This window comes from Vombatus ursinus, unplaced genomic scaffold, assembly GCF_900497805.2.
Source record: "Vombatus ursinus unplaced genomic scaffold, bare-nosed wombat genome assembly UNPS02010320.1, whole genome shotgun sequence".
Classification (NCBI taxonomy): domain Eukaryota; kingdom Metazoa; phylum Chordata; class Mammalia; order Diprotodontia; family Vombatidae; genus Vombatus; species Vombatus ursinus.
In genome coordinates, this window is record NW_020950098.1 from 3104087 (window position 1) to 3122575 (window position 18489).

The 18489-nt window shown below is 38.6% G+C and overlaps 1 protein-coding gene across 4 annotated transcripts in view; it reads left to right on the forward strand.

Annotated features, from left to right (window-relative positions):
- GRIP1 (glutamate receptor interacting protein 1) overlaps window positions 1-18489 on the forward strand; it is a 790436-nt gene that overhangs the window by 647872 nt on the left and 124075 nt on the right. For 2 of the 4 annotated variants that reach the window (XM_027854159.1, XM_027854161.1), the window contains exon 10: window positions 4918-5073. In XM_027854159.1, coding sequence (XP_027709960.1) covers window positions 4918-5073 — 156 coding nt within the window. Of the gene's footprint in view, window positions 1-4016; window positions 4173-4917; window positions 5074-18489 lie in introns of all 4 variants that reach the window. The other 2 variants (XM_027854162.1, XM_027854160.1) reach the window with 2 other exon arrangements.

The window sequence follows — 18489 nt, forward strand, 5'->3', positions numbered from 1 at the left end:
ACAAAAAAAAAAGAAAAGTGTAGATTGTAAAGGCTGTAGGAAGGAAGAGTTCTGATGGATAAAGACTGGTCCCAAGCAGAAAACCTGGAAGCTGGCTATCCAATCAGGGGAGGAAGGTCTATAGTCATCTAGTTGGGTACATATATTATAATATTCTTCAGATAATATATGATCAACCATGGAAGCAGTGCCAAGGCACCTGACTTTTGCTTGGCATGGTATTTGATGTAGATTGGGAGGTAGCAGGGAGACCCTAAGTGAGGTTTTGTAACTTGTGACTTTAGCAGGCCTGTCAATCATCCTTTAGCTTTGGATTTATCCTTCTCTTTTATTTTAATAGAGCTGGCAAGATAGTACACAGAATCCCAAAGCTGACAAAGTCCTATGTCTTTATCTGAATTCCTTTCATATTTGCTATCTAGACTATACCACTTGACACCATCAAGCCAATTCAACAAACATTTATTAAAGGCCTGTTGTGTTCAGGGAACCATGATCAGTGCTGAGGATACAAAGGTGGGGAAAAAAATGATACAGTCTGTTCCTTCAAAGAGTTTGACAATCTAATGGGGTTAAGACAGGTACACAGAAAACTACAAAACAAGTCAGAATGTAATAAATACATAGGCATAGTTAAACTGAAAAGTGGCATGAAAGATCTAAGGGAGACATCACTTGTAGCTGTCGGGGTAGTGGGGTAGGGAAGGATGGTGTATTTCAGGTTAGGCTTCATAGAGAAAGAAAAATGTGATTTAGACCTTAAAGAAATAGAATATCTCAACAGATAGAGATGGGGAAAGAGTCTCTTTTCTGGGCGTACAGATAGCATGTTAAGATTCCAGGAGGGAAAAAGAAGATAAGACAAGATGAACTATGATTGTCCATTTTTTTTTGTTTTTGTTTTTCTTTTAAGACTCGGTTTCCCTCTCTTCCTTAAGTTAGAAATGCAGCAGCCACTCACACATGCAATACTAATACTGATCAGCATAGAAACTGTAATCTGCCCCAGGTTTCTTACCTTGACTTCCTTAGGCAGCATGGTGGCCCCCCACCATGCTAGGGGACTCACCATATTGGTGCCTGTCTTATTAAGGACACCCAATTGGTTTTCATTGTACTGCAGTTCAGAATTGCCAAACACCAGCATCGGGCACTGTAGGCATGTGCCACCACACCTGTTCTAATTGTCCGTTTTGGCTGGAACATGAATACATGTAGTTTTAAATAGAGCTGGAAAAGTGGGCTAAAGCCAAATTGTGGCAGACACTAAAGTCCTCAGCTAAAAAATGTTTATATTTTGTACCTTCCTTAAAAAAAGAAAAGAAATATTAAGTACATACTATATTCAAGGCATTGTACCAGAAATCAAAAATACAAAAATATTTTTAATAGACAAAGTCTGTGTCTTTGAGGATCTTGGTGATGGAAATGAGAGGATTTAACAACTAATTGGATGTTGGGGGATGAGAAAGAGAAAAGAGACAGAAATTATTGAGTTTTATGCTTCGTTAACAGAAGAATAGTGATATTTACAAATATTGAAGGGAGAGAGAGAGAGGAGAGAGTAGAGTGTTCAATTTTGGCCATACTGAGTTTAAGATAAATGAGAATACCCAGAGTGAATATATCTGGTAGTTGGAAATGCAGGCCTAGAATTCATAAGAGACATTGGGGCTATAGGTATGGATTTAAGAATCCTCTGCATTCAGGTGCTCAGGTAACTACAAGAGCATGTGGTATTATCAAGGGATAGAAAATTGTAAAATAAGAGAAAAGATGAGAAAGCTGGGGTGATGTCTGGAAGATAACGCCATGGAGATCAGTGGAAATTTTTGAATTGTATTATTGTACCAGCTCTACAGCCTAATGTAGCATAGAAGAAAATAATTTTTTAAAAGTAAAAGTAGATTCAAGAGACACAATAGCGAGAGCATTTTCCCCCTTTCTCCCCTCTCCCTCTCCCAAAAAAAAGTCTTGTAAGTTTCTAGATGCTTGTCAGAGAAGGAAAGGAGAAACAGGACAATCACTTAGCTGGGGAGGAAGGGGAGAGGGCTAGAAGTGGAAAGATGTTGCAGGATCAACAGATGCCTTTTATTTTTTTCAGGTAGGAGAGACCTGAGCATATTTCTGGACAGGTGATAGGGGCCAACATAAAGGAATAAATTGAAGATGCAAGAATGAATCTAAATGACCAATGGAATAAGGTCCTAGAAGAGGAGGGAGAGGGTGAGATCAGGGTCACAGATGGAAGGAGCAGTCCTGTTGAGGAGTAGGGCCTTATTGCATACTGTTTTTTGTTTTGTTTTGTTTTGTTTTTAGTTATTTCATATGTGCAAAGTCTTGGCTCCCAAATGAGAAGGGGTATACTTAGCCTCAAGGTCTTTTATATCCCCACTTTATTAGCATGGTACTTGGCACACAGAAGATATTTAACAAAGACTTGCTGACTGATTGACTTTCCAAATGCCACATCCCATGACCTTTTCCCCACCTCCAAACTGCTTCTTCCTTGTACAACATTATACCACTAGCCATTTCATCTTGATTGGCTCCCACAGTAGCATTCTTTACTGGTTTTCTTTCTGCTTCTCTGACCACTGCCTCTGAGTCTCTCTTGTTTCACCTTCTTCCTTCTACCCCTTAAGTTTCATAGCATTATAACAGTAGGAGCAAGGTAGCAGAAGCCAGGATGATGAGTAGCCTCTCAGCTATAAGAAATATAGGTTAATACTATTCCTCAGGGGGAATTTATGACTTGTTCTCTTGAATATTAAACTGCATTGGGGAAATTTCTCTTAAGCAAGGGCTAGCTCTACCTCATCTACTATAAAAAGCACTAGCTTGGCTAGTGGATGGAAGATGAGACAGAATTTGAAGTTAATGAGTACTTTTCTCAGCTCTGAAGCTAATGTGATCATTAATGTGTAACATAAATGACTGGACCTTCCAGCAAGGAGAGGGTTCAACTACCACATTGGAGTGTTACAAGCAATAAGTATTGATAGGTAGATTTGCTAATAATTAAAAGCATATGACCTTAGAGTTAGGAGAAGTGAAAAGATGTATGAGTTGATCTTTATTGTTTTGATCTCATTCTTTTTGAAAATACCAATTTGAAAAACATAGCAGATAAGTATACCAAAGATCAGTGTTGTTTGTATTCTCAAGCTTTGGGTAGGGAAACACATCTTAATAGTGAAGAATATAGAGCATGTTGTTTAGGGAAAGAATTGAAATGCCACTGAATATCACATTAAAACGATTGAGAAGCTTTGCCCCCGAAATATAGCTTATTGTCAAAAATGAATTGAGCATCTTACAGAAATACAAGTCTAGTAATCAAATATTCATTTCTAGAAAAAAAGGACATTGCTCAGAATCACATAAAAGCATGTCACAGGCCAAGATTTCTTTATTATCGGAAGCCCTAGATAAGATCCTGGTAGAAATAGTTGATTGTTGAGGATAATCAAATGGCAGTGATAGATGCTGGCGAAATTAAAATGTCAGAGCAGTAACTTATAGTGACTGACATGTAAACTACTAGAATCAGGAGAGAAGGTGATTTATCTCTCCTAGTTTTCTTTTGCTTAATATACAAGGGCTGTTAGCTGGCGGAGATTTGCAAATCTTTAATTACTAATGGTGTGTCATATATCTTGATGGGGTTGACTTTTAAGTTAAAAAATGTTTTTAATCTCAGCAGCTAAGCACAGGGGGAGATTAGAAATTGATTCAATAGTCATCTCTAAAGGAAGAAAAATGGGCTGTAGAAAAGCATGCATTATTCTTGGAAAGATGAAAGGTTTCAATCCCAGATGTTAATCATCCGCTTTGCTGACCACTGAGAAAAAGGGAAAAACCAAACAAATCTTTTTCGTTTGCAAACCACTTTCATTTTTGTCATTTTTTTTCCCCTTTATTTGAACAATTCAGTTACCTTTTCCTTTTTTTTTTTGGTTCTTCCTCTCCTTCTCCCCCCCCCCCCATTTCCTGTCACCCTTTCATGCGGGCAGATAAAGTTCAGAGGAGCAACAGGCAACTTACCTGGGATTCCTGGGCCAACAACCACAGCAGGCTACTCACCTATGACCATTATAACACCTACCGCCCTGACCATTGCAGGATGGCAGCCTGGAAATTCCAGAAACCACCTCCTCCGAAAAACCCTCGTAATGTTCCAGGCTTTCTCCTCCTGGCTTCTAATTTAAAGTTCTTTCTCCTTCCCTCCCTTCCCCTCCCCTCTCCTTTCCTTTCCTCCCCTCCCCTCTCCTCTCCCCTTTTTCCCCCCTCTTCTCCTCTCCTCCCCTCTCTCATCTCATCCTATGTCTCCCGTCTTTCTCTCTCTCCTCTCCTTTCCTCTTCTCTCATTCCATTTTTGTCTCCATGAATGTCATGCTTTCTCATAACAATGAAAGGTTATTTCTGACATCTCTTAAATCCTTTTCTTTTCCAAGTGGACAGCCTTGGTTGCTAAGAAAAGGTATGGAAATTCAGAATGCTTTGCTTTCATGTGACAAGGTTACTTATTATAGTTCAGGCTAGTATATAGAGCTAATGTGCATAGATTATCTATGTCTGTGAAGTTCATGTCACAAATCATCTGTAAAGATATGTTGACATCTTAAATGTATTGGTTATGAAGAAGTTGTGTTTCAATGTGTCTTGTCTAATGCAAAAGATGTTAGTACCCTCCCTGTTTTTCATTGTGTGTCCAGGGTTCCAAAAAGATCATAGGGACTTGTTAGGCCTTACACTTAAACCATCAGAGGCCTGGTCTGTGTCTTTGTTGTGAGATGCCTACATCCCATCCCTGTGCCTCGTGTATATTTCTCTGACTTATAAATGGCTAGCAGGTGTGGACAACACCTCATGATGTCCAAGAATTCTCTGTGCCAAGTTTCTACTTTCTTACAGCAGCTATGGTGTCTTCATCCATCTCTCCTACCTCCATGAGTGGGTATAGCCTGAATTCCCTGAACACAGGGACGTTACCTCGAGGCGTCTATACTACCAGCCCACGTGGGACTATGATGAGGAGGAGACTGAAAAAGAAAGACTTCAAAAGCTCACGTAAGTGGAAAGGGGACTCTTTTGCATTTGGCCCGGAAGTCCGTGCCTGAATTGGGGGCAGGGGAGGGTGCGGGGGAAGGAGTGGATGAAAATTAGTGGGTATTAATGTTTTAGATACTGAGAATGATAGGGGGAGTCTCTTCTGTGTTTGGGACTAAATTATTATAGAGAGATACAAGTTTGTGTCATAGGCAGCTAAAATTATATGGTCCACATAATGAGGTTGATACCTTTGATTTTATATCTAAATCATACTGGTTCATTTGAACTTGCTTGGCCTCTAATTCATCTAAAGGAAAGCTTTTCTTTGGGGTGATGTGGTCTTATTTAGAAACGAAGAAGGTCGATTTGATTTCTCGGTTCTACTGTAGCATTCTGTGTGCCTTTGGACTTGAAATCTTCGTTTTTTTGATTTTCTATTCTGAAATGTGACAGCACTTTTTAACTACCCAGCCCAACTGCACTGAGGATAAATGAACATTAGATCTCAAAGATCATCCTTTGGAATACCAGTCATGATCATCTGTAGATGGGAATCACTGAAACAGTTAAGCACCCAAGAGATCGATCGTATGTCAGGGCTTGGAGAGGCCTGTTTGTGAGTTGGATAATTGCTGATGACGGATAGAGAGGAGAGTGTGCGTTTCTTGTGAATGGCCCTTTCTGTCCCACCATTGACTTATCTAGCCTTACATCATATTGCCTCCTGTCTACTCTCTAGCCAAACTGGACTACTCTCTACTTCTCTCTTTTTTTCATTTTTAATTTTGTAGGCAATGGGGGTTAAGTGACTTGCCCAGGGTCACAGAGCTAGGAAGTTTCTGAGGTTGGATTTGAACTCAGGTCCTCCTGACTGCAGGGCTGGTGCTCTATCCACTGAGCCATCTAGCTACCCCCAGCTCTCTACTTCTCAAAGGTGCACTGTGCTTTCTCAGTTTCTCACCTTTGCTCAGATTGCTCCCTGTGCTTAGAATGCCTTTCCATACCATCACTGCCTGATGAATTCCTACCTATTCTTTAAAGTCAAATGCCATGTCCTTAATGGACTTCTTTTATGCTGTGTGGAGGGGAGAAGTGATCCAAGTGAATACCTCATTCAGAGCTGCATACTGAGAAACTAGATGATTAAATAGGGCACCCTCTGCTTTACACTTTTAAGAAGGTTGCTCCAATTAATTGAGCTATGTTCATGTCATCCCCACCCCATTGTCACTTCTATCTTTATATACTTAATTTATACTGTGTTGCCAAATCTCTTATATTAATTTGGACTTCAATGTTGGTGCTAGGGCCAGGGAGCAGGTTATCATCTTCTTTACCCTGATACCCTAATGTCTGGGATGCTAGATTTGTAAGGACAATCCAGCTTCAAATCTCACTTCTGATGCTAGTGTGTGACCATAAGAAAGGCACTTAACTTCTCTAAAATCAGTCTTCTCCTCTGTAAAAAGAGAATGATATCTGGATGACAATATTCTGTTTTATAGGATTGTGAGACCTAAATCAATCCATCAGCAAGCATTTGTTAAATACTTACTATGTGCTAGGCACTGTGATTAGTATCAGAGATGCAAAATAAGGCAAACATACATTCTTTACTCTCAAGGAACTCCCATTCTAATGGAGAGACACCATACAAATAACTAAGTATATAAGAGGTATATATGATGTAAATGGAAGGTAATCTTGGAGGAAAGGCACTAGGAGTGGGGGTTAATGTGTTACTGGGAAAAACTTACGGAAGGTTGGATTTAAGCTGAATATGGAAGAAAGTGAATTGATGAACAGCCATTTCACTTTTATGAGCATGGTCTGAAAAATTTGCTAGAGGTGCATACCCCTTGACAAACCAGAGCATAGCTTGGGCCCATTCTCTTCCTAAGGGTCATCTTCTGTTCTTAGAAGCATCATTCTGTTCCTAGAAGGGTCATCTTCTGTTCCTAGAAATAACTTCCTAGAAGTTATTTCAGGGAGTACCTCCCACAAGTCATCCAGTACTCATTTGAGGAACCCAAGAGCTACCCAACTCTTAAACTCCCAAAGTTGCTGTCAAGGCTGAAAACATCCGTCTTAGGCTTCCCTGCACTCAGGGAAAGAAACCGAAAGCAGAAAAGACAGCCAGAGGTCCGAGGTCTAGGCTTAGGCTCAACTAGACAGTACGCATGCTTGCTGCTATGTACTTACATCTTCCTTAGGAGCTACGGAGCCCTCCCCACTCCCAACAAGAAATTCAAGAGAGAGCTGAGTAGAGTCTCAGGGCCCACATTCAAGAGAGAGGACGAAGAGAGCAAGAAATTTACTGAAACAGCTAGGAGGCGCAGTGGATATAGCACCAGTCCTATACTCAGGAGAACCTAACTTCAAATCCGGCCTCAGACACATAACACTCACTAGCTGTGTGACTCTGGGCAAGTCACTTAACCCCAATTGCCTAGCAAAAACAAACAAACAAACAAAAAAAAAACCAACTTACTGAGTAAGTGTTTGTTCCTGGTGTAGCAGCCACTTGTCTTTGATGCACACTCTTTGTCCTTCTGCCATCAAGGGGTTCAAGTATTGCTGTATCACCCCAACACTCAGCTTAGCTCCATGCACGTGTTCCATTGAGCGTATTTGACTTCCATCGCATATGCAAAACTCTTTGCAAACCTGAAAGTGCTATATGGGTCAGATGTTGTTATAATTAATATCATTCCCCAATTTCCCTACTTTGTAAGGGCCTTTCCCCCTTGGATTTCATGTAGCGCTTTGTTTTTCAAACTCTTAATGTACTCACCATCTATATTATAGTTATTCATGTTTGTTTCTTATGTCCTTAAAGGATTCTGAGCTCTGGGTAGACAGGGATTTTTTTTTTAATCTAAACTTTTTATCCTCTCCCAGGGCCTCTGTGCACGGTAAGTGTTTATTAAGTATTTATTGAGTGAAAATGGAATGAAATTACCTAAAAAAAAAAAAAAAAAACTAAACTAAAAGAAGATGGGGTCATTTCGTTTGATTCTAGATTGGGTAATAAGGTTGTTGCCACTGTCATCTGATGATGACCAACTAGGAATTCCCCTCAGTTGTAAATGGCATGACATCATTTAATATGACAACAAATTTAGTATGACAGCAAAGGAGGGATAAAACAACAGAAGGGAGACTGAGCTCTGTAAAGTTGGAAGCAAGTACCTTTTAGAATCTGGAACTTTTCCTAAATACTTCTGAGTCAACTATTTAGCATTCAAGCAAATTGCATATATAAAAATTTCTCTCACTCCGCATTTTTTCCTGGCCTGTCAAGTATAACAATATTATGATAAACATACTGGTTTTATCATTTTACCACAGGAAAATGTTAGATGCTGTATCTTTACCTTTTCTTTTTTTTTACTTTCGATTTACTGTCGCCAAAACTAGAGAATAAAATAATACGCAAAAACTTCAATATATCATATGGCACATTTGAACAAAGTAGAAATAAATTAACAGACAAAAAAGTGTTTACTCTCTGTTCCCTTCTAACTTTTTAAAAAACCTGATTCAATAATGCACATATACTGAGGCATTACTATATGTAAGGTACTGGATATACAAAGACAAAAAGAAAATAAGCACTAGACTTGAATTTGGGAAGACTTGGGTTCAAAACTTGCCTTGGAGACTTGCTACCTGTGTCATCCTGGGCAAGTCACTTAACCTCTAGCCTCAGTTTCCTCATCTATAAAAGTAATGGATTTGGTGATCTATAAAGTGGATTTGGTGACCTTCAAGGTTCATTCTAGTTCTGAATCTATGATCCTTTCATCCTACAAAGTGCTGTTACCTTTACCTTTGTTTTTATCCTACCTGTGATATCTTCAGAGTCAGCAGAAGATATTTTGCTAGTTACTTATATAAAATGATTTTACCCATGTGCATTACCATATTGATTTTTATGGATATTGTCAATATGGATAATATGGAATATGTACCATGTACATATATATATATGTGAATACCATGAATATGTACCATGTACATATATACCATGCTAATCACTAGAAAACATGGGCTCATGCCCATGACAAGGAAAAACATTAAGAAAAATGACTAAGTTTCCATTTGAATTTCTATTTTAAAGGCTGTTATTTATGTTTAGCAAGAAATTCTTCCCAGTTAAATTCCTCCATGGTTAGTGGACATAAGATAAAGAAAATGTGCATTGGTTTTCAAGCATATTTAATTTCATGGAAAGAATTCAAGCTCTGTCGTTTTCCTCTAATCAACTCAAAATTGTTCTTAGATTAGTAAATGATTCTTCTTCAGATAGGAATGTAAGCAAAACAACAATCCATTAATTTGCTAATTCCCTACTCACCCTTTTGGCCATTAGCCAGAATTTGTTATTTTAAAAGAATATACTGAAAGGATTTGTTTTAATGTATTGCAAAAGTACATATGTCTGCATCTGTTTTAATCATATAATAAATTTATAAGACAATGTGGCATAGCAGATAAAGACTTGTACTCAGGTCTTCCTGATTTTGAGACCAAGACTGCCACTTACTGACTTAACCTTGGGTAGATAATTTAAACCCTCAGTACCCTATACAACTCTAATTAATAAGGGTTTGTAGAAAGAATTGACTGATTCCCCAAAAACTGAAAGGAGATGGGATCGTTTCCTTTACTTAGCAGATGGGGTAGGAAGATTGTTGCAACTGTAGTTGATCGTGACCAGCTTGGAGTTCCACCCAGTTGTAAATGGGTGTGACTTGGGTAGATATCAGTCTACACAGGCAGAGAAAGTTCCTCACCAGAAGCTCCCTATATCAATAAAGTAATAATATATTATTATATATACAATATATAATAATATATAATATATACAATAATAAAGGTCTAGTTAACAAAATTAAGAACTAAATATGTAATGATGATCAAATGCTGCTACTATTTATATGCACTTATACAGGAACATCTGAAAAATTAATAATATCCCAAATTCTGACAATAAAAGAATGTTATAGGATGCTATGAACCTTTTACTGCCACAGGTTTGAAATGATATGAGTGACAAGTTTTCTCAGGAACAACTAACTAATAATAAAAAGTTTATTGTGACTCTTGCCAGCTTTATTTCCTCCTCTTTATTTTAGTTTTGACATTTTTTCCCCCATTCTTTATGGATGGAAGATAACAGCAGTAACAACAAATAAAATAAAAGTCTCTCTGTATACTGGTGAAAAATTGATACTATCGCCTGTAAAATGCAAATTTCTCACACGTGGCTGAAATACAAAACAGTGGCCCAGCCCGAAAAGAATAAAACACTCTCATCCAATATTTTAAAATTCTTTATTTTTGTCAGCAAAGAGACAAACCCCGCCCCCCCCAAAAAAACCCACAGCATGTTTTATGTCACAGAGCTAGAAAGTCACATGAGATAATAAAATTTAGAATTGGAAGAGAAATTAGACATCTCTGGTTCAACTCCATTATTTTAAAGATGCAGAACTTGAACCCTAAAAAGATGAAGTGATTTATGCAAGACCATGCAGATAGTTTAATAGTTGAACCAAGACTGAAACCCGGGTCCTCTGACTCCAAATCCAACATTCTTTCCATTGGAACATGTCTCTCCCACTATATCATGTGGCTTAGCACACCAACAGAATGATACTTCAACTTCACCTCTGCAAAGGTTCACCTTAGCAAACCTAGCTTCCGTCAAAGCTCAGGTCCTACACCTGCTCCACATCCTACATGAGGCCTTAGATCCCTCCAGCTGCTAGTTAATGCCCACCCGCCAAAATGCCTTGCATTTATTTTGTGTGTATTATGCATATGCCATATGTGTACATGTCCTTTGATAATAAAATATAAGCTTCTTGAGGGCAGGCACTGTTTCTCTCTCTTTTTTTTTTTTTTTTTTTTAGTTTTTAACCCCATCACCTGGAGCATATTAAGTGCTTAATAAATGCTTCTCAGTTTATTAGAATAATAATTCTCCTAAATGATGCACCACAAAGGCATTTGTAGTGCTATATATGTACTGGAACAACAGAAACTATTAAGCTGTGGGGCCGGGTCTTTGAAGATTGTACTTGGTCACTTTCAAAAACTTCCTGCCCATGTTCCCTAACCTGTACAGAATGTCCCCAGCCCCTGTAAGTAGTTTATCATCTTTGTGTAATAGAGCTTTGAGAACTGATCCCCAACCCTACTATCCTTTCCCATCCCACCCCAGAGAATTTGTAATTCTCAGGACTGAGAAGGCATGCTTATTCAAGGTAATGGCAGCCTTGAGAAATGGTGGATCTAGTCAGCACTTCCTGGCTTCTGTTCTGAGCTGCCGGAACAAAGCCAGTCTCGTAGGGGTGTGGCAACCAGTAGTGCCTGTTTATTGCCGTTCTCTGGAGAGCAAACCCAGTAGCCCAACTCCACTGAAGAGGAATCAGGAAATAGAAACTGGAGCCAGTCCATAAGACTGCTACTGCCAATCCATACGGGAGAATATGAGGATGAGAAAAGTTAGGATCCTGACCTCACTCCCTTCAGTAAAAAAGGAGCGAATGATGGAAGTGGGTACTGAACTTTTCTCTTCCAATAATATGCTTTTTACAGTGACTTTGCAAGTACCTTTTTTTTTTGCAAGGGGTAGATAGAACAATGATAACTAACAACAGAGTGAAGGCAGAGCTGTCCCATTCTTATTTTGTTTCTCTTTCCTCTGAAAAGAGGAATGACCTTTACCCTGGAACTATGTGGAAGAAAAATGACCAACAGGCAGTTGATGCCTGAGATAGGTAAGGCAATAGAGAGTAAGAGAGTAGCTAGCTGTCCTTGATGAATTAAAATCACCTGGACCAGATGAAAGGCATTCTCCAGTTTGCAAAGATCTGACTGGTGTGATTGCTGAGCCACTGTCAGTGATTTGTGAAAGATCATGGAAAAATGGAAGAGGTACGATGAGACTGGAGAAAGGCAAACGTCTCTCAGTTTTCAAAAAGGGAAGAGAGCCAGAATCTGCAAACTGTAGATCAGCGAGCTTGATTACAGTTCCTGGGGAAATTCTAGAATGAGTCAGTCGAGCATGTAGAAAGGGCAGCAGAGCCAGCGTGGAGGCTTCAGCAAGAGCAGACGGGGCCAGACTGACGTCCCTTCCTTTTCAGACAGGATTACTAAACTGAGAAATGAGGGGAATGCTGCGGCTATAATTTACCCAGATTTTAGCAAAGCTTTTGATAAAATAGCTCATACTGTTTTTGAGGAAGAGATAGAGAGGTTTGGATTAGAAGATGAAATAATCAGTTGAATTCAGAACTGGCTGGATTCAAAGAAGGGGAGCTAGGAGGCAAAGAGCACTGGACCTGGATTCAGGAAGACCTGAGTTCAAATCCAGCCTCAGATACTTACTAGCTGTGTGACCCTTGGCAAAGTTCACTTAACCTCTGTTGCCTCAGTTTCCTCAGCTGTAAAATGGGGGTAATAATAGTACCTACCTCCCAAGGTTGTTGTGAGGATTAAATGAAGTGATAATTAGGCACATGGGTTCTATGTAGTTAGTGATTATTATTATTATTATTAATGGCTTAATATCAAGGTAACAAGAGGTCTCCAAAGGAACACCCCAGGCAGAGGTATCAAACATGTTCCCTGTATTGCTGCCTGCCAGTAGTACCCAGTGCCTCCCTAACCAGATTAATTCGGAAATATTTAACAAATTGTTATTGGGAAATTTTTAACAAAGTAAATAAAAATTCAATTGGGAATTATTTTGGGAAATAGTTAACAAAGTAAATAAAATACAATAAAACATAGATAATATTAATGTGTGGTTTTCTAAGTCAGTATGTGGCCCATAGGGTTCCTTATGAATGGTTTCTCTTTGGGTTTGACTCCAGGGTTCTGCACTTGGCCCTTTGCTGCTCAACATTATTATCGGTGACTTGGATAAAAGTTTATCTGGTTTGCTCCTCAAATTTGTTGTTATTCGTCTTTTCTTTTCTTTCTTTCTTTCTTTCTTTTTTTTTTAACTAGGCAGTGGGGTTAAATGACTTGCCCAGGGTCACACAGCTAGTAAGTGTTATGTGTCTGAGGCTGGATTTGAACTCAGGTCCTCCTGAATCCAGGGCCGGTGCTCTATCCACTGCACCACCTAGCTGCCCCTTGTCCTTTGTTTTCAAAGAGGACCAATGACACCACAGGTGATGTCTTCATTTGTACATGAATTGGAGTTAAGTGAGGCACAGTTGTGCAAAATCATCAGCCTCACTCTGTCTTTCTAATTCGTTGTAGTCCAAGGGCAAGACAAAAGTCAAAATGACGGGGCGATGGCCTGGGATGTAGTGGGTGTGGCGCTCCATGTCAGGAAAAACTTCCTAATTGGTAGAGCTGTCCAAAAGTGGAATGAGCCTCAAGAGATGGTGAATTTCCTCCCCTTAGAGATCTTCAAGCTGAGTCTGGATTACTCAGTATTATAGCAAGGATTCCTTTCCTGCAGAGGCTGGACTAAGTGGTCTTGAAGGCCCCTCCCACTGCTCAAATTGTGCAGCTGCCTTGGCATGGTCCTGGAGATGCCTCCTCCTGCCTGGTGCCCTGTCTGCCTGTGTTCCCAAAGTAGAAAAGGAAGCTATTAGCAGCCACCAACATCCTTATCTCTCTTGCTAAAGCCAGAGAGTTACACGTGATCAGTGGCCTCTTCCCATAGGTTAATTCTCATGCATCCCATCCAAATCTAACAAGGTTATTGATCCCTAAATTATAAAATCCTAAAACACAAAAATCGAATCAGGCTGTGGTAAGATTTTTTTAATGTTTCGAATCATCTTCTAGGCTTTTTAAAAGCTCATACTTATCTGCGTAATGACCTTCAGGATTGTCCAAAATTAATTTTTAATTTAATATTTTATATCAATTATTTATTAATTTAATTAATTAAATTTCACTTAAAATTTAAATTATTTAATGAATTTTAAATTTAAATTATTCAAATTTAAACTTAATTTTAATTTAAAAGTTTAGAAAGGATTTTGATTTTGGAAAAACAAAGCTGTTTTTGCTCTTTCTTTCTTTTCTCAACTCTCTCATTAAGTCCAAGCATTCAGATTCCAGGATTGTAACTTTAGAGCAGGAGGTGATCTTACAGAGGTGATCAAGTCCAATACCCTTATTTCCCAAATAAGGAAACTTAGACTGAAAGAGGGCAGCTAGGTGATGCAGTAGATAGAGCACTACGCCTAAGAGTCAGGAAGACCTGAGTTCAAATGTGGCCTCAGACACTTACTAGCTGTGTGACCCTGGGCAAGTCACTTAACCCTGTTCACCTCAGTTTCTTCATCTGTAAAATGAGCTGAAGAAGAAAAAGGCAAACCACTCCTGTATCTTTGCCACGAAAACCCCAAATGGGGTCACAACGAGTGGGACACAACTGAAATGACCCAACCACAACAAAGACTGAAAGAAGTTTAAGTCATGTGCCCAGGGTCACACAGCTATTAAATGTCTGAGGCAGGATTCAAACTCGGGTCCTCCCAACGCCAAACCCACCATTTTATCCACCAAATCATTTAACTGCCTTGCTAAATTCAATTTAACAAATGTTTGGTTGGGATGTACCTTAAGTAGCGTACTATCCTAGAGGAATTGGAGGTGAGAAAAGGTACAGAATTGAGAAAAGACCCAGCCTGTGTCCTCATTGTGCTTATGATCTAGGTTTATGACAACATAAAGAGAAAACTATAGTATGAAATAAAAACTTAAGTGCCTTACAGAAGGCAACAATTCAATTCAGCAAATATTTATTTACCTGCAATGCAAGGCTCTGTACTGGATAATAAGAATATAAAGATAAAAACAGAAGATAAAAAAGATAAAGATAAAAACAGAACACCCTCTACCCTCAAAAAATTCATATGTTCTTCTGGGATGGAGGTGAAGGATAGGGAATACAACATGGAAACAAATAATTAAATACAAGGTAATTTGAGAAGTTGGATAACTGGGATGACCAGAGAAGTCTCCAAAGAAATGGTGCCTGAGCAGAATCTTGAGGAAAGATAAGAAATAAGAGTTGTGAAGGAAACATATTCCAGGCCTTAGGGGGATGTAATAAGCAAGTGTGTGGGGGGAGATGGGAGATGAAGGATTAAATTCAAGGAACACAATTATTATGCACACACATAATAATGATAGGAGATATTTACATAACGCTTTATGGTCTACAAAGTACTATTTTAACCCATTTGATCCCAACAACAACCCAGAAAGCTAGGCAATATAATTATTCTTATCTCCATTTTACAGATCAGGAAACTGAGGGTGAGACACATTAAGTGATCTGCCCATGGCCCTGTAGCTAATATCAGAGACAAGTTTCAAATCCATGTCCCTCCAGACTCCACATCTAGCCCTGCAGTACATTGTAGTAAATACAATGTGCTGGATTTGAAGTCAGAAAGAACTAGTTTTGAATCCCACTTCTGATACCTCCTAGGTTTTTTGGTCAGTGAAACGTTTATTATGTGCCACTATATGCCAGGCACCGTGTAAGTTCTGAGTGTACAAAGAAAGGTAAAAGACAGTCTTTTCTGTCAAGGAGCCCTCAGTCTAATAGGGGAATTTTTAGCAGGTCGCTTAACCTCTCTTTACGTCAGTTTCACCATCTGTAAAATGAGAATTAATAAATCTTGGAATCTTATCTCACCAAGTTGTTGTGAGGTTCAAATGAGACAATACCTAAATTACAGCATAATTTACAAACTTTAAAATGCATGTTATTATTATTGTTGTTATTTTTTCTTTTATACCACACTGCCTAGATATGGATATTTATTTATGGTTAGATCCAGTAGAAATAAGTGAGGAATATATGGAAATGTATTTGGGATACAAACAATTGAGCAGAGAGTTTCCAGAATATATTCCATTCTAATTAGTGAATAAACAAAAGTGTTTCTAACTGAGGCCAGAACTCAATTGCTTTCAATGGTGACTGAAGGAGGAGTTTAATTGATCATCCAGATTCTTGGTTTGTATAGGTTTGTAATTTACATGTCATCTTTTTTCCCCTCCACAACTTAACTACCTGGTCATTATTGATGAAATTCAGTAACCATACTCCTGTCATTTTCTACTTCGCACAAGTTCATTCCTTCTTTTGCTTCATTATATGGAAATCTTCAATTCATCTTTTCATTCCTGGTCTCTTTCTAATTCTTCCTGTATTTGACAGTGACTCGCAACAGGCAGTAGGTTTCGGGAATTCAGTATGTATGAGTTTCATCGGTTTGCACCAGTTTTCAGAAAGCTCCTTTTGCAAATTTCAGTAAATCCCAAGACATCCTCGGAGATGATTGTAGCATCCTAGAGCTGAAAAGTCCTTGAACAATTTTACAACATGTGATTTTTCAGTGCCGTGAACTTAATTTAGTAACACTTTCTGAAGAATATTGGAAAAGCTCACATACCCATTTTCAGACTGGAGAGAGGTACTGGAGACATTGGCAGCCAGTTAGGAGGTGACCACCATAGTTCAGGGGAGAATCAGTGAGGGCTGAACTAAGGTGGTGATGGAGGTTTGGAAAACAGAGATGAGTGAAGATGGATGTTGTGAGGGTAGAATTGCCTGAATTTGGTAGCTCGCCAAATAGGAGCAGATCCAGAGAAAGGGAGGAACCAAGAATGACCCCCGCTTTTGATTCTAGATAAATGCGAGTATCTTTGAATGAAATAATAACAAAAATGATAACAACAATAGCATTCATGTCGTGCTTGAAGGTTTTGTGAAGTGCTTTATGTTTATTTTCTCATTTGTTCTCACAACGATTCTGTGAAGTAGGGGCTATTATTATCATCCCGATTTTATAGATTAGAAAACTGAGTCTCACAAAGGTTAAGTGACTTGTCATGAGTCACACAACTAGAAGGAGTCTGAGGCAGGATTAGATAGCAAGAAGGGTAATTCAAGTTTAGATCTGTAAAGTTTGAAATGTCAGTAAAACTTAACGGGAGAAGAAGTTGGGGCTGGAGATGCAGATTTAGGGTGTGAGGAAAGTGAAAAGTTTCTATGAAAGTGACCAGAAGAATGTGGTAGGGAATCAATAGGAGGCAAATGAAAGGATTGAAAAAAAAAAAAAAGGAACAAAGGCCCTGCTGAAGTTAGATATAATTAATTTTTAAGGGGCCCATTTAGCAGAGTTTCCTTTCCTCCCCACCCCATACCCTAAGTTTTAATAGCTCAGAAGCAAAGAAAGCAGGATTGAATCAGGATTGGGCATTGGCAAGGATACAGGCATCCCTTGAAGATATTACAGGTCTCAAACTATTGCAATAAGGTATCGCAACAAAATAAGTCATGCGAATTTTTTGTTTTCTCATTACATATGAGTTATATTTAGACTGGACTGTACTTTATTAAGTGTGCAATAGTATTATGTCTAAAAAAAGTATATACCTTAATTAAAAAATACTTTATTGCTAAAAAATTCTAACCATCATCTGAGCCTTCAGTGAGTTGTAATCTTTTTGCTGGTGGAGGGTCTTGCCTTGATATTGATGGTCAGAGATTAGGGTAGTTGTTGTTGAAGGTTGGGGTGGCTGGGGCAATTTCTTAAAATAAGACGATGATGAAGTTTATGGCATCGGTTGACTCTGCCTTTCACTTGTACACATAGAGGTCATTGTAGGGTTATTAATTAGCCTAATTTCAATTTTGTTGTATCTCAGGGAATAGGGAGGTCCAAGGAAGGGGAGAGAGATGGGGAACAGCCAATTGGTGGAGCAGTTAGAACACACACACAACATTTACCAGATAAGTTCATTGTCTTATGTGGGCACAGTTCATGGTGCCCCAAAACAATTAGAATAGTAGCATCAAAGATCACTGATCACAGATCACCATAACAGATATAACAATAATGAAAAAGTTTGAAATATTGCAAGGATTACCCAAATGTGACAGACGTGATGTGAGCACATGCTGTTGGAAAAATGGCGCTGATAGACTTGCTTGATATAGGGTGGCCACAAACCTTCAAATTGCAAAAAAATAAAAATCAAGCAATATCTGCAAGGCACAATAAAAAGAATTATGCCTATATAACAAATGACTAAGGGAAAAGGTGTTCTAGGGTATTCTATTCTACTCCATTCAATTATATAATTAAAATTGTTAACCATGGGATCATGGCAGTTATATGAAGTAGTGGATAGTGCTGGACATAGAGTTTAAAAAAGATCTGAGTTTCAATCCAGCCTCAGATACTTATGTAACTGTGGGGAAGTCACACAATTTCTTTCTTCCTCAATTTTCTTGTCTGTAAATGGGGTAATAATAATAGCATCTACTTCACAGGATGGTTGTGAGAATCAAATGAGATGATATGTAAAGCACTTTTCAAACTTTAAATTGCTACATAAATGCTAACAACTATTCTTTTTACTGTTATT